The sequence below is a fragment of the Neovison vison genome, chromosome 12 (assembly GCF_020171115.1).
Source record: "Neovison vison isolate M4711 chromosome 12, ASM_NN_V1, whole genome shotgun sequence".
NCBI lineage: Eukaryota > Metazoa > Chordata > Mammalia > Carnivora > Mustelidae > Neogale > Neogale vison.
Window position 1 is genome coordinate 102898180 of NC_058102.1, and position 12922 is coordinate 102911101.

Below are 12922 nucleotides of genomic sequence, written 5' to 3' on the forward strand. Positions count from 1 at the left end.
TGGAACTGCTCTCAGAGGAAATTTCTTTTCTATCTCTACTGTAGCCCCTGCTCACTGTTTCTCTTTGGACAAGAGTCTCAGACATGCCTGTGCCCCAGGAAAGCACATGAAAAGCAACCGGAATCCTTTTCCAACCCCCTCATATTTTTTTCCCATTTTAGTAAAAAATCGGACCTTCTCGAATGGCTCTCTCCTGGACGGTGCCTCTGTCGAGTGGTCCCCCAAATGACTCAGGAGACTTGCAGCAGACAGACGGTAACTTTATACAGCAGCCCCCAAAAGGAGATGTAAACACCGAAGGGGGCGCTGGGAAGACATATTCCCGATTCATACAAGAGCCAAAAAGTAAAAAGGGAACGTCAGAGGATTAGAGTGACAAGCTGAGGTCTCCCTGCCAGTAACCCAACCACATTCAACTTGATTTCCTAGACTTGCTAATAGACCACAATCTAAAATATCTTTCTCTCTTATTCCACACACACACACACACACACACACTCTGAGATACAAGAACATGAAACGAATTGAACGTTTCCTTGGTGACCATTTAAATGCTAAGACAGAGAGAGAAGAGTATGAGGGTGGAATGATGAAAACAACTTTTCCCCATTTTAATCCACAACCATGGAAAATGCGCGCAGAGTTAGAAACAACAACAACGACAACTTCATTAAAGCGAAGCCTGGATTCTAGCGTGACGGACTCCCACACTGGACCTGTGACCAAAGCTAGGGGACCAACACAGGTTTTCGGGGGGGGGGGACGCTCTTTTTGACTCAGGCACTGGGAGTGATTGGATCTTCAGAAGGAAGGTCCAGGAGAGGGGTAGGGGGAGAAACAGGGCAGACGACTCAAGAAGCCATTTGCCCCCTGGCCTTTGCGTTCAAGCTGCCCCCACGACTCCCCTGGGAAGTGCGGTCTCTCGCACTATGTGGGGGCCCACCAGGACAGACAGGGCCACATCTCAAGGTGCCCCTCCTTGCACAGGATCCAAGTGGGACTCTGGCGCTGCTGCTTCCTGACAGGCTGGACCCAGGAGCCACCTCCCGCTGCATGCAAGAGTGGCATGGGGGGCAGGATTACGGATAGGATGGGAAGCCCAGCAAGCCCAACAGCCCCAGGGCACATGGTGGCCCTGTAGGTCTCAGAACTTTCAGTTCTGCCACGACACAGAGGACTCCCTCCGGAGGCTCTTGCTGACCCCTGGAGTGGTTACAGCAGACCTGGTGGGTCATGCTGCTCCACATTTCTTTCTGATCAGCCCAGTCTACAAGGACTCCTCCTTCCTCCAGACTCTCAAAGCCCCTGAGGTCCCTGCCACTTATGTGCCGCTTACCAAACATATCCTGCCCCCTCAACCACCCCACCGGTCTATTTGTCTGCAATCTGTCCCAGACTCCCAAACAGACTGCAAGGTTCTTGAAAGCAGGGTCCCTGCCTTTCAGACCTTGGCGGTCCCCAGGGTACCCAGCATGGTGGCTGAGAAGTGTCAGGTGAGGCCAGAGGCCCTCTTAAAGTAACACTTTTGTTTAGTGGTTAAGAGAAACATCCAACAGATGTGTTAGGTTGTTGTTGTTGTTGTTGTTTTTTAAAGGACCCTTATAAAATCCAAAGAAAGCATTAGTAAGGATCTGCTGTCTAGTGGTATCTGGACCAGTTGAAAACAGGATATAAAAAAAAAATGCTGAGGTTTTCACTGAGCAGGAGGGACTCAGCGGACAGAAGTGGACAGTAGATGGCAGTCTGTCCCTGTGTCAGAAGTGGTCACAGTGCCAGGAGCTACGCATGGAGGCTGCCAGGAGAAGCAGTGAGCTTCTCCAATAGATGCACCATCCCTGTCTGTGTCGGGAGCCAGGAGACTTCTGAAAAGCACACCTGCGAGCACATGCACTTACACATCTACCAAGCCCCAACACCTGGACCACACGCACCTGCCACAAACTCTCCCCATGAAGAATCACGGGCACGTGCGTCCCAACGGGCTCTGAGCATCCACAGCCCGAGCTCTGCGAAGCATCAGGAACTTGGGGATGAAGAGAACCACTGCTCTGCAGAAGGCATGACTGCTCCTGACCAAGAGGATTCACACTAATCCTCATTCACACTAAAAAACAACACTCCGGGCAGGAGCCCGGCATGTGCTGTTCAGTGCTCACACTGCTCCTCCCTGGAGGGCAATGATAGGACACCCGACTCCCTCACCAGCTCCTGTGTCCTCAAGGTCAGGGGCAAGGCATTCACCTGCATCTTCTCCAACAGCTAGCACAGGGCCCAATACTAAGCGATGTTTCTCAAATAACCTTTGCACATATATTTTCCAAGTGTCTAGAGAAGGATTGCCTTCATTTGTAGGCGGTGACACCCAACTCACCTGTGACCAAGAGCCCAAATTTGCAGATGAGCTTGGCAGAGGAAGACTTGGGGTGGGGAGTCTAGGAGGGGAGCAGGAAAAGCCTTTCCCAGTGAAGAGACAGTGAGCATCATGACCTCAGCCTTGGGACAGGCCCAAAGGAGACATAGAGAACACAGCCCCGGACCCTTGGCCAGCCGCGTCATTCTCTGAGCCTGGCTCTTAGCATTGCACAGTCTGGCCTCCTGGATAACCTGTCATGCATGCATTCCCGACACATTTCTGTAGCAGACACTGCTCAAGGTGTTGGGGGACACGAAGATGAAAAGTCCAGATCCTTTCTTCGCAGAGCTCGCATTCTAGTGAAAGGTAGGAATGCAAATAAAACTTGGGCTGTTAAGTGCTATAACACAGGGAGCCTGGGGAGCAAGAGGAGGGCTCTTTGGGGGAATGCAAGGGAGGCTTTCCAGAGAAGGTAATGGTGAAGCAAAGATGTGAAGGATAATTTTCATATCCTTGGTGAAGAAGGAGGGGAGGACATTCTAAAGACAGAACATATCCTCCAGGGCCATCTCAAATTCAAGAACAGATTTATATTTCTGCCATTCACGATATCTTATAATCAAAGGACATTTCCCTTTACATTTAAGGCATATCCCCTTATGGATCCAGCCATCCAGGTTCTTCTGCTAATTCCGGATTTCTACCATAAAGGGTGAGGAAGGAAAGACTTTAGGGATCACCAAAGGTAGACGTCCTCAGTGATCTCACTTAAGACCTGAGCAAAGTGAAACCTGGTATGGGGTTCAGGGACCCCCCCCCCCAAAACTGCACAGTTCATCTCTGCTGGAGTTTAGGGCGGAGTCTGGTCTTCTTCCTCAGAGCTTAGGATCCTTCGGATTTAGCTTACTGAATTCTGCTACCCACAGACGGTTTTATTCCATATAAACCTCTCCCTACGCTCCCAACTTCCAATCCAAGATCTGCCACAAATCTGGCAAGCTTGCCTCTTCAACACTATAAACATACACTCATCCGTATGTTCAATAACTTATCTGGCATCACATAACTTAATTTCCTCCTCCACCCCCTCCACATCTCTGCACATAAGTCCTGCAGGCCAGTAGGGATACCTGGAAATCCCAGGCATGGACCACAGGGAGGCTTAGGGAGCGGCAGAATCACAGAAGATGTGAACTGTCACAACTGGCAGGGGCCCTTGGTCTTCTAGTGAGTCCGGCTCACTCCTGTTCCACAAGGGGAAACAGAGGCCTAAGGAAGGAGAGTGACTTGCTCAAGGTCATGCAGCTAGTTTGAGTTCTTTTGCCAGGAGAGATGGGGCCAGCTGCTCCAGGTAGAAGTTAGGTGTCAGGAGAGCTGGGCTTCTTCCTAACTGTGGGACATGCTTGTTGGCATCCAGGTGATTCCCAGAGCTGCACTTTCCTCCAGAACCCAGTGGAAGCAAGGGACAGGCCCGACGAGCCACCAGGAGCAGCAGGCCGGCTAGACACGGTATGGAAAAAATCCCAGACTATGAATGTGATACATATTCACTAAGGGATAACTTAGAACCTGGGGTGGGAGGGGGAGAATATTTTTTAATTCTAGGGTCTGGGACCTAGAAACAGAAGGAGGGGGTCAGTACATCGCCAGGACCTATCATAAATAAATAAATAAATAAATAATGAAAGGGCTACGTCTTCTTATAGAGAAAAAAGCACAACCCTACGTAAAAAAAAGTACTCTAAATAAAATGAACACATATTTTTAAGCACCTACAATCTCACAGGCCCTTAGGTTAGTGTCCTACAGTTATCTGCCATTGCAAATACCTTCCAGCAACCAAACAAAGTCATTCTCATTAATTGCCTTGAAGAGGGAGTGAGAGTGGTGATGGGAAAATCAGTGGAGGGGGAAGGAAGAATAAGAGCCTCCAGTTATGGCTTCAGAGATGGCAACATGCACCCCCAAGCACCTTTGTGTTTTCCCTACTTCTGGTACTGCTCAGAGATAGGCATGAGGCAGGCAAGTGCCAGGGCTGGGGGGGTCTCCAACTGCTGTGCATCAAAGAGAGCCTGGGGATCCCAGGCATTAGCAGCAACCCCTACCCCAAATTTTCAGCAAGAAATCTACATCCACTTTGACCCCGGTGTAAATGGAAGGAGAAGGAGTTCGTGACCCTATTAGGAAGGCCGTTTTCCAAATTCTGAAGGACCCGCATGTTCTCCACGCAGATTCTCTTTTACTTCAATTTCGTGCAACCCTCATCGCAGGACTCGAGAATGCTGGGACCTACCACCTCTTGTGGGCGTGTGGATCAAAACCAGATGTCCAGCTCCAATCTTATAGAGTTTACAAGGAGGCAATTGTGGCTTAAATCAATACCCCCATTCTGGAAGGGCAGATTCCCTTGTCAACAGAATGGGAAGTGAAGGGGGAGGGCTGATGGGAGCTAAGACAGATCGGACACATGCTTGCCAGCAGGTGGCTAAAAAGCCTCAACATTTGTCTTGCACATGAAGAAAACACAATCTGACTGGCGGATGATGGACTTGGGATGGCCACAGGCTTCAGGATAGAAGGCCTCAACAGCTAGTTGTATAACTGTAACCATATCTCTCAATGTCAGGTAACCTCCGTCTTCCCATCTGGAAATGAGATTATCCTGGCCATGGAGATAATGCCATGCGATATTTGTAATAATGCCTGGTATCCAGTAAGTATTCAGATATTAACTATCCCCATCATCCCATCATCATCATTATCACCATCATCATCATCATCATCATCAATCATCTTAAGGGTGGGTACTTGTCTTAGTCAGAAACATTGACACTAAAAGGCACTCAGTGTAGAAGCCTGTTGATAAGCATCGGGCTTACCCGCATGCCAAACCCAACTCCACTCAACTCTGTGTGCACTGGGAAGGGTAAGCCAACTTCATGAGCATTCTTGGCCAAAACAAAACACTATGGCAAATTCTTTGCATGCCTTTCTGCCTTTGACTAAGCCATTCCCCAAAGATAAGAAGCGGGAGTTCATTAAGGGTGTGCCAAGATGCAGTCTAAGCAAGGCACAGAGTATAGGAGGATGGTGCCATGGCAGAATCCCAGGATGGTGGAATTGCAATGGGACTTGGAGGTTTTCTAAATCAAGCTCCTCCTTTACAGATGGGTAAATTAAGGCCCAGTGAGAAAGCCGAGGGGCACATAACAACAGCTTGTTAATGACAGAGACAGTCTCAAGAGTGATCCCCTACCTCCAAGTCAGCAGGCTTTCTGCTGCCCAGTGTTGCCTGATACCACCCCATTGGTCTGAGATCTTTTGAGATCAGTAAGCTATTGTTTACTCCTACAGCTCTGGCCTTAAATGAACCTTAAAGGAACCTTAAGATTTTCAAAAATCCCTGACTAAACAAATCCATAAAAGATCTGGGTCTTTTCTACAAATGCTGTTAAAAAGTGAGCAATCACAACAGACCACACCAAAGTTCACTTCAAAATCTGTTCTTTCTCCAGCTAAATCAAACTTATACTCAGAGGTATGGAGTTAGGCTGAGAGCCACAGATAGCCTCTGGCAGTTAGCAGTTAAGACTGCTTGAGAAGGACCAAGGCATAGATGGGGACATGAAACAGCCAATGCATTTTCATTATCCAGAGGTGCATGCCTTTTTTAGTCCCTTGGCATTTATAGGTAGGATGAAATGCCGAGTTACAGAAAACGATGAACAACAAAAAATGCTTTAATGACCTTGGACTCTCTGCACGAGCATTCATAGGTTCTTAAGTTGAGTTCTCTGTAGGGTTTATCTTTGCCCAGCCTTGATCTTAATAGCAATCTGTCAAGGGTAGAGCAAGATACCATCTCTACTGGCCTCATACTTCTTAAAAGTTCCCACATCTCCATCCTTATATACAAATGATCTGAAAGAAGCGTCTACCAACTTTTCCCACAAGCTGGTCCTTCAGCAAGAAGCAAGAGTCACCAGCTCCATGTATCATCTAATCTGAGCCAGGCAGCCAACCAGCCAGCTCTGCAAATGGCACCTGCCCATCCAGGGCCACTCTAGAGCTCATGTGTCCCCCAGCATGTACATGTGTACATGCTCCCGTGCTCCTTTCTCCCTCTGCACACGTCTGTCCATGCACAAAGTACATCCACAGACCTTATCAGCAGCACCACACGGGGCTTACGCTTGTCTCCAGTATAAGATTTGGTCCCTCTCCAACGGACCCGATTTTAAATAAAACTAAACCTAAAACCCTAGCAACGGTCATTAGTTCACCATCTCCACCGCCAGAAACCGCCTGCCTCATTAAAGAGTAAAACAGCAGCTGGTGAAGTCTCCAGGCAGGGTGGTGGGTTTTAAAGATCTTGCTTTAAAGATCTTCTGTGTCGGCCTGACTCCCCTCTCTCACTTCAGCCAACTCGCGGATTTACATTCCCTCCAGTTGGGGCCAGAGCCCTGTAACTGCTCAGGAAAAGGTCTGGAGGAGCCTGGAGCAGAAGCTGCTGTTCTTGAATAGAGGGGAAGTGGAGAGGCCTGAACATCTGATCCATCTGGGAGTGGAATTGCAGGGATGGGAAATGTTATGTAATTAAACTCTGCTGGCCTGTCCCGCCTGGGGAATGTGAGACCCATCAGCAGTGACCTCTTCCAATCAACTTAATTGGCCCAATCTCGCCAAGAAAAGCAACAGAATTGGTTTAGTGCCTCATGGAAATAGCTTAGCTTCTGACTATTTATGGCCACTGAACTCAAAGATGGGAGCCTGACTCGGAGCCAGGAGTTGACAGCGCGTGCTGACTGCTGGGAGGACTTGGAGGCTTCAGTGGATTCCCTTGCCTCTCTGGGCCTCCGTTTCTGTCTCTGGGGGAAGGCGCTGTAACCGTGTGCTGTGTCGGGTGCACAGCACTCTGCAGACCCAAAGCCTCTTACCAGGCAGGCTCTTGCCTCCAAGGACCCACGGTCTAGAGAAAAACAGACCTTCACAGCAACCCGGGATAGCTGGACTTTGCTCCTCTTTTATTCAAATATGCCAAGGACTGCGGCCATTTCCTCTGTTTCCAAAGTCATGGTCTATGTAGCTCATGTTAAGGAACAGGCAAATGTCTCTGATCATCAGGAACATGGATTTGGGGATCACCTTTCTTTGGAAGCATTCAAGGACCTTTTATGAATACAGATTCCCATCAGCTGCAATCTAGGCTAGGCTACCTTGGTTTATTGGGTTGAGTAAATTGAGGCAGTTATAGAAAATTCTCTTTGCACAGTGCGGGAGCAGTAGACATGCAGTGGGTGTTAAGTCTATTCTGCCAACTTGGGAAGGGGTGCAGATCCCATTTTTATCATGATTCACAGGCATGCTAATGCCTATGTTCAACGAGACTTCATCTCTGAGTAAAGCTTTGTATTCCTAAGCACTCAAAACTTAGGGGGAAAAAAAGAGGGAACTTTTCTCCTTATTGAGTCGTTACTGAGATTAGGACACTGTCCCAAAGTCACCCTGCCTCCAAAGAGGCACAGCTGAACCAGAATCAAGGCATTCCCAGCACCTTTGGAAATATGTGCCACCGGATCTTCAGACCGATGGTTCAAGCCTTTAACAATTCTCTATTACATGGATGAGTTTTACCTAAAATTAAGCTAGGACCTCAAAGTGACAGCTCCGATATCACAAATTTAAAACTGTCAGGAGTCAACTAAAGTCTCTCCCGTAATATGCCCTCGTGTGATTAGAACCTAATAAATGAGGTTCCCTTTGACCTGGTCCAGGTAAGCTGCTATGTGTAGCCAGAAGCCCACCCTCCTTGTGGTATGAGGAAGTTACCTCACTAGCTGTCCTAAGGCACAAACGCCACCAGACTTCACCTTTCCTTCACTTCCCAAATGCTCCTGGAAACCAATAGCTCTTGTTCTAGGTATACGTTTTACACTTAAAATACACATCTGAACATCCAAGACAATTCTCATCTTTCCTCAGGCACAAAGAATTCCTGCAAAACCATATGCCCTACCCCTCACGAGGGCCGGGACATATATGCCTCCTATCCTCAGGCTCTAGCTTTCTCTCAGTCACTTAACCTCAGCCTCACACTGTGCGCATGCGTGTGCCCAAGCCCACGCACATAGACGCACACCGGGTTAGCAGTATGCTCACAGCCCAGAAAACATCAAAGCGAACAAACACGCTCAACCCGCATCCTCCCTGATCCCAGCTTCTCTGTCACCAGCTCCACATATCAAGTCTCATTCTTGCTAGTGAGACCTGCACATTCCCAGAAACTCAATCCTCCGCTGTATCAGGACCTGCCTTCTGACCTGAATTGTGGCACCCATCCCGATCATCGATCATCGGCCCATACCTCCTACAAGAAATAGTCACACCCCTCAGTTGCCTAATCCCTATCGTTATGCCCCATTTTTACTTAACCACAGATACATTTCCAGTCAGCTTCCCTTTGGCCCCCAAGATCCATAAACATCTCTAGAAACTGAATTACAGTTCTTGAAGAAACCTCAACTAGCATCCAGCTCTCTTCGCTCCTCTTGGCAAAACTGCAGCAGTCAGCTGAGTCCAAGAAGGAATTTTTCCAGGGCACTGTGCCATGCCCCAGTACCCAGCAATGGACTCAGCATCCCGTAGGCATTCCATAAATTTTAATTAATAATCAATATTAACTGGTGACAATGAATTCCTTTATTAAATAAGCAACCCATTATCCAGCATAATACAACACGTGTCTCTGTCCCCAGGCGTGCAAAATGTATTCCTCCCCTCACTCCAGTCTTAAGTAGACATTCTCCCCGATCCTCACCTAGTGCCAACACACAGGACTTTTACCCTTAAATGTACACCCCTCATTCTAAGCCTTTTCCAATTCCTTCCTCTCTGAGGAGGTACAGAGGGGCAGAAGGCAAAAACCAACCCAGTCTCCTTCTCTGCAAATGCGTTTTTTCTCCATAATGAGTGCCTAAGCCCATTTTCCTATCCCCTGGCTACCCCAGTGCCATCCTAGCCAAATTTCCCCATGCACACTCTTAAAGTTCACACTCTTTTCCCCAGATAGTCTTCCCCCACCCCACCCCCACACACATCCCTTTGGTAATCCTCAGGAGGCCAACTTTCCAGACACGTCCACCTTTCGCTCCTCCACACAGCAGCCCTCCCATGCCACACCCACTCCATGTGTCTGTGCAGACATGCACAAGCCATCTGTCTTCGACACACTGTACCTCTCCTCCTGCTCTGACACCCTTCACAGGCACAGATTTCTCATTAGCTACACCTATGTTCCCACATGCTCTCATCTCCTGCCAGTCACACATATGCCCATCCAACAGACTCCCCAGAAACATACACCTCCACGGCACACCTAACAGGGGAGAGCTCTCTGACCACCCGCAGTACACACCCTGCTGCCGAGACTCTCCAGAAACCTCCTTCCCTGACCACACAGAGTACCCAATGGACCTGGATCTCCCGCCATAGGAAAGCAGACCCCATTCACACAGAACCCGGTCTTCCACTTCCAGCTACAAGCCAGTCCTTACCAAGGCAAAATCTCACACTCCTTGCTGCAGGCCCGCAGACTTGGTGTTTTCCTCCCACACTGTTCACAGAGCCTGCTTTCTCTTCATCTCCCCCCAACTCCCAACACCATACCCAGGTCTAAGTGTCTGAGCCCAAGGCAGAGGTGGTTGGATTTTGTCCCCTGAATTCTACCTCTCAACTTTCTTTGTGCAGCACGTCAGGAAGGAATTGGGGGCTGGAGAGGGTTAGCTGAATATGCTGGAGAATTTCTGAGTGTAAGGAAAACAGAAGGGATTGCAAAGTTCCCTCTTCTACAACTTTCTCCCCTCCTGATGTTTAGGGCAGAGGGCTTACATATTTCTCTTGCTCTCTGTTCTGGAGGGTGGGAGAGGGCATCTCTTTATGAAAAAGCAGGTCGTCCAGAATATTCTCTAATAGGTGAGTTACAAACAAGAGGCTCCAGGAGTGACACCCACCTCCGTTTAGGCCACCCCTCCCAGCTCCCGCCCTCAGCTCTTCTCACACATAAACAAGTCCCCCCAGCGCGGGTGTCCCAGCTCTCCAGCTCTGAGCCCAGCACTCAGGCTTGGTCCAGGCTGTGCCTCCACTCTGACTCTGAACCTGCCATTCGCCGCCAGAGGTCGAAAGGAGGCGGTCTAGTTCGATGTTTTCACCCACCTGGAGTACCTCTAGACACGTAGGGTGGGGGGGTGCTCCTTACCGGTTGGCAGCCCTCACCCGGTTGAGCGCGAGGTTCTCAGCTCCATGCATTTAAAGCGCAGCTGAGGAACGAAGCAGCCAGCACCCCCCCCCACTCCGCCCCCCAAACAGCAGCGCCTCCTCGCCGGGCACCCACTTGTGCCCGAAAGCAACAAGCAGAGTCCCCTCCCCCACCCTGATCCCTCCTTTCCCGAACCTTCAACTCCCAAGCGTCCCAGATTTCATTTAGAGTGTGAACAGCGCTTTGGGACAATGGGGTAATTTGGCCCACCGGGGTCCTTCTGACTCCAATCTAGCTCTGCCAGTCCCTGGTCTTCCAGCCTTCCCACACCTCCGCCTCAAATTCCTAGAGCTGGCCTGGAGAAATCGCGAGGAATTCCCCAGGGACGTCCTGGCCAGCTTGCCTGCGGCTCCCCCTCAGGGTCCCAGATGCGCGGGCTGCGCGCAGAGCTCCAACATCTACGCAGAGACCCAGGGTGGAGTAGCCACAGGGTGGGCGCTGGCCACCACGAACCCCGGGTGCGTGGCCTTTGCCAAGAAAAGCTTTCGGAAGAGGTAGGGTACTCCAGGACAGGTACACCGCGCTAGGCGAGGAGTTGCAACTCCCCAAACTGGGAAGCCTGCGTCCGGGTCGGTCGTGAGCTCCGAGTCCCCTCCCCCAGCCCACTCCCGGGCCGGGGGAGGGAGAGGCGTGCGGGGAACCCCGAGCTCTGGGGAGCGGGGCACCCAGCGCGTGCTGGGGAACAGCCGCGGCACACTCGCGTCTTTCCCGCGCGGGATCCGTCTGCCACCCCCTTTTGTTACAGGATGCGCGGGGAGCCCTCTCTTGTAGGAGGAGACGGGTGTGTTTGTTGGGGGCTGGGGGGGGCGGTTCTGCTGAATCCCTTTGCTGCCCTTCCGTCGTCCCTATTTCCCCTCGCCTCCGCCCCCATTTCCAATCCAGGTCCCTTAAACCTGATCACTTTCCCAGATACTGGGCGGTTTTTTGGGTAGCCGAAGGACCGGAGAAGAGGTGGGGAGGAGTGTCCGTGTGTGTATGTTTGTGGTGGGGAGGGGGTGGCTGCGGTCGCGCCTCGGCCTGGGCAGATCCTAGCGCAAACTTCGGGGAAGGCACAAGCCCGGGAAAGTGAGTGAGTGAGACGCGATGGGGGTGGGGGCGGGGTGCAGTTGGGGTCTCCCCTCGCTAGTCCACAGGAAAATCTCCCCACTTAACGCCCCCACCCTCGAACCTGCCCACCCAACGTGCCCGCCTCCCCTTACCGTGGCAGAAGTAACCATGGCATCCGTGTGACTGTTTCCAGGGACGTCGACATGAAGAGAAAGGTGGACGCGAGCTCGGTCATTCAAAGTCTCCCCCACCCCGCCGCCGCCACTACCCAGCAGGGGAAAAAAAGAGAAGAAGAAAGAAAGAAAGGAAAGGGAAGAAAGTAGTTGCGCCGGGCTCTCTCGCGGGGCCGCGCGCGGAGCTGCTCGGTAGGGAGAGGAGCCTTCAACTCTGAGTCCCGTGAACATAATCTGCGCGGTTATAACCAGCCAACCCGGCCAGATGGCTCCGCGCTCAGCGCCTTAACCCCTTCCGTGCCGCGCCGCCCGCCCCCGCGCCCGGCTGCGCGTTTCGCCCGCCCGTGCCCCTAAGCCCCTGCGGCTTGGGGCTCGGGGCCCAAAGGGGCAACGGGGTCATTTCTCCTAGCCTGTCTTAAAACAACGACAACAACAACAACAACAACAAAAACTTCTAAATTAATGGTCTACTTCAGTATCCCCTTTTTAGAGACCCAGGGGGAAAATAGAAAACGAAATATTCATTTTTTCACTACATTTTACATGATCATGTCTTCAGCCTGTCTTATTTGTTCTTTTTCTTGAAAAACTTCTTTTTAATTTTCTTTTTCTTTTCTTTTTATTTAAAATTTTCCTCTCTAGGCAGAAGGGCCTTTCTTGCCCCTTCCCCCTGGCGGCTTGGGTCTACTGTGCAAACTCCTCCTCCAAACCTTAGACCCTTCCAGCTCTAGATCTCTCCCCACCTCCTATCAAGCCCACCCGTCACTCCTTCCCCCACCCCACAACACGAACACGCCCAAGGACAATCGTTCCCCAGCGAAATCGCTGCTCCCAGGGACCAGCACCCAGGACGCTGTGCAGGCCGTCCAAGACAGCGAGTCAGAGAGGTAGGGGGTGGGGGTCAGGGGGACCAAGGAAGGGGTGGCCCTGTGTGTATGTGTGTGTGTGTTTGCGCGAGCGTGAACGCGAACGTGGAAGAGAGAGGGGGATGGATCGAAGACTCCCATTTGACCCAGACACCGACTTCTAAGCCCC

The 12922-nt window shown here is 50.8% G+C and overlaps 1 protein-coding gene across 1 annotated transcript in view; it reads right to left on the reverse strand.

The window, feature by feature from the left end:
* NTF3 (neurotrophin 3) overlaps positions 1-12118 on the reverse strand; it is a 67290-nt gene extending 55172 nt beyond the window's left edge. The window contains exon 1 of the mRNA XM_044226854.1: positions 11867-12118. Within this exon, the coding sequence (XP_044082789.1) occupies positions 11867-12118 (252 nt within the window). The remainder of the gene's footprint in view (positions 1-11866) is intronic.
* Between the last annotated feature and the right edge of the window lie 804 nt (positions 12119-12922).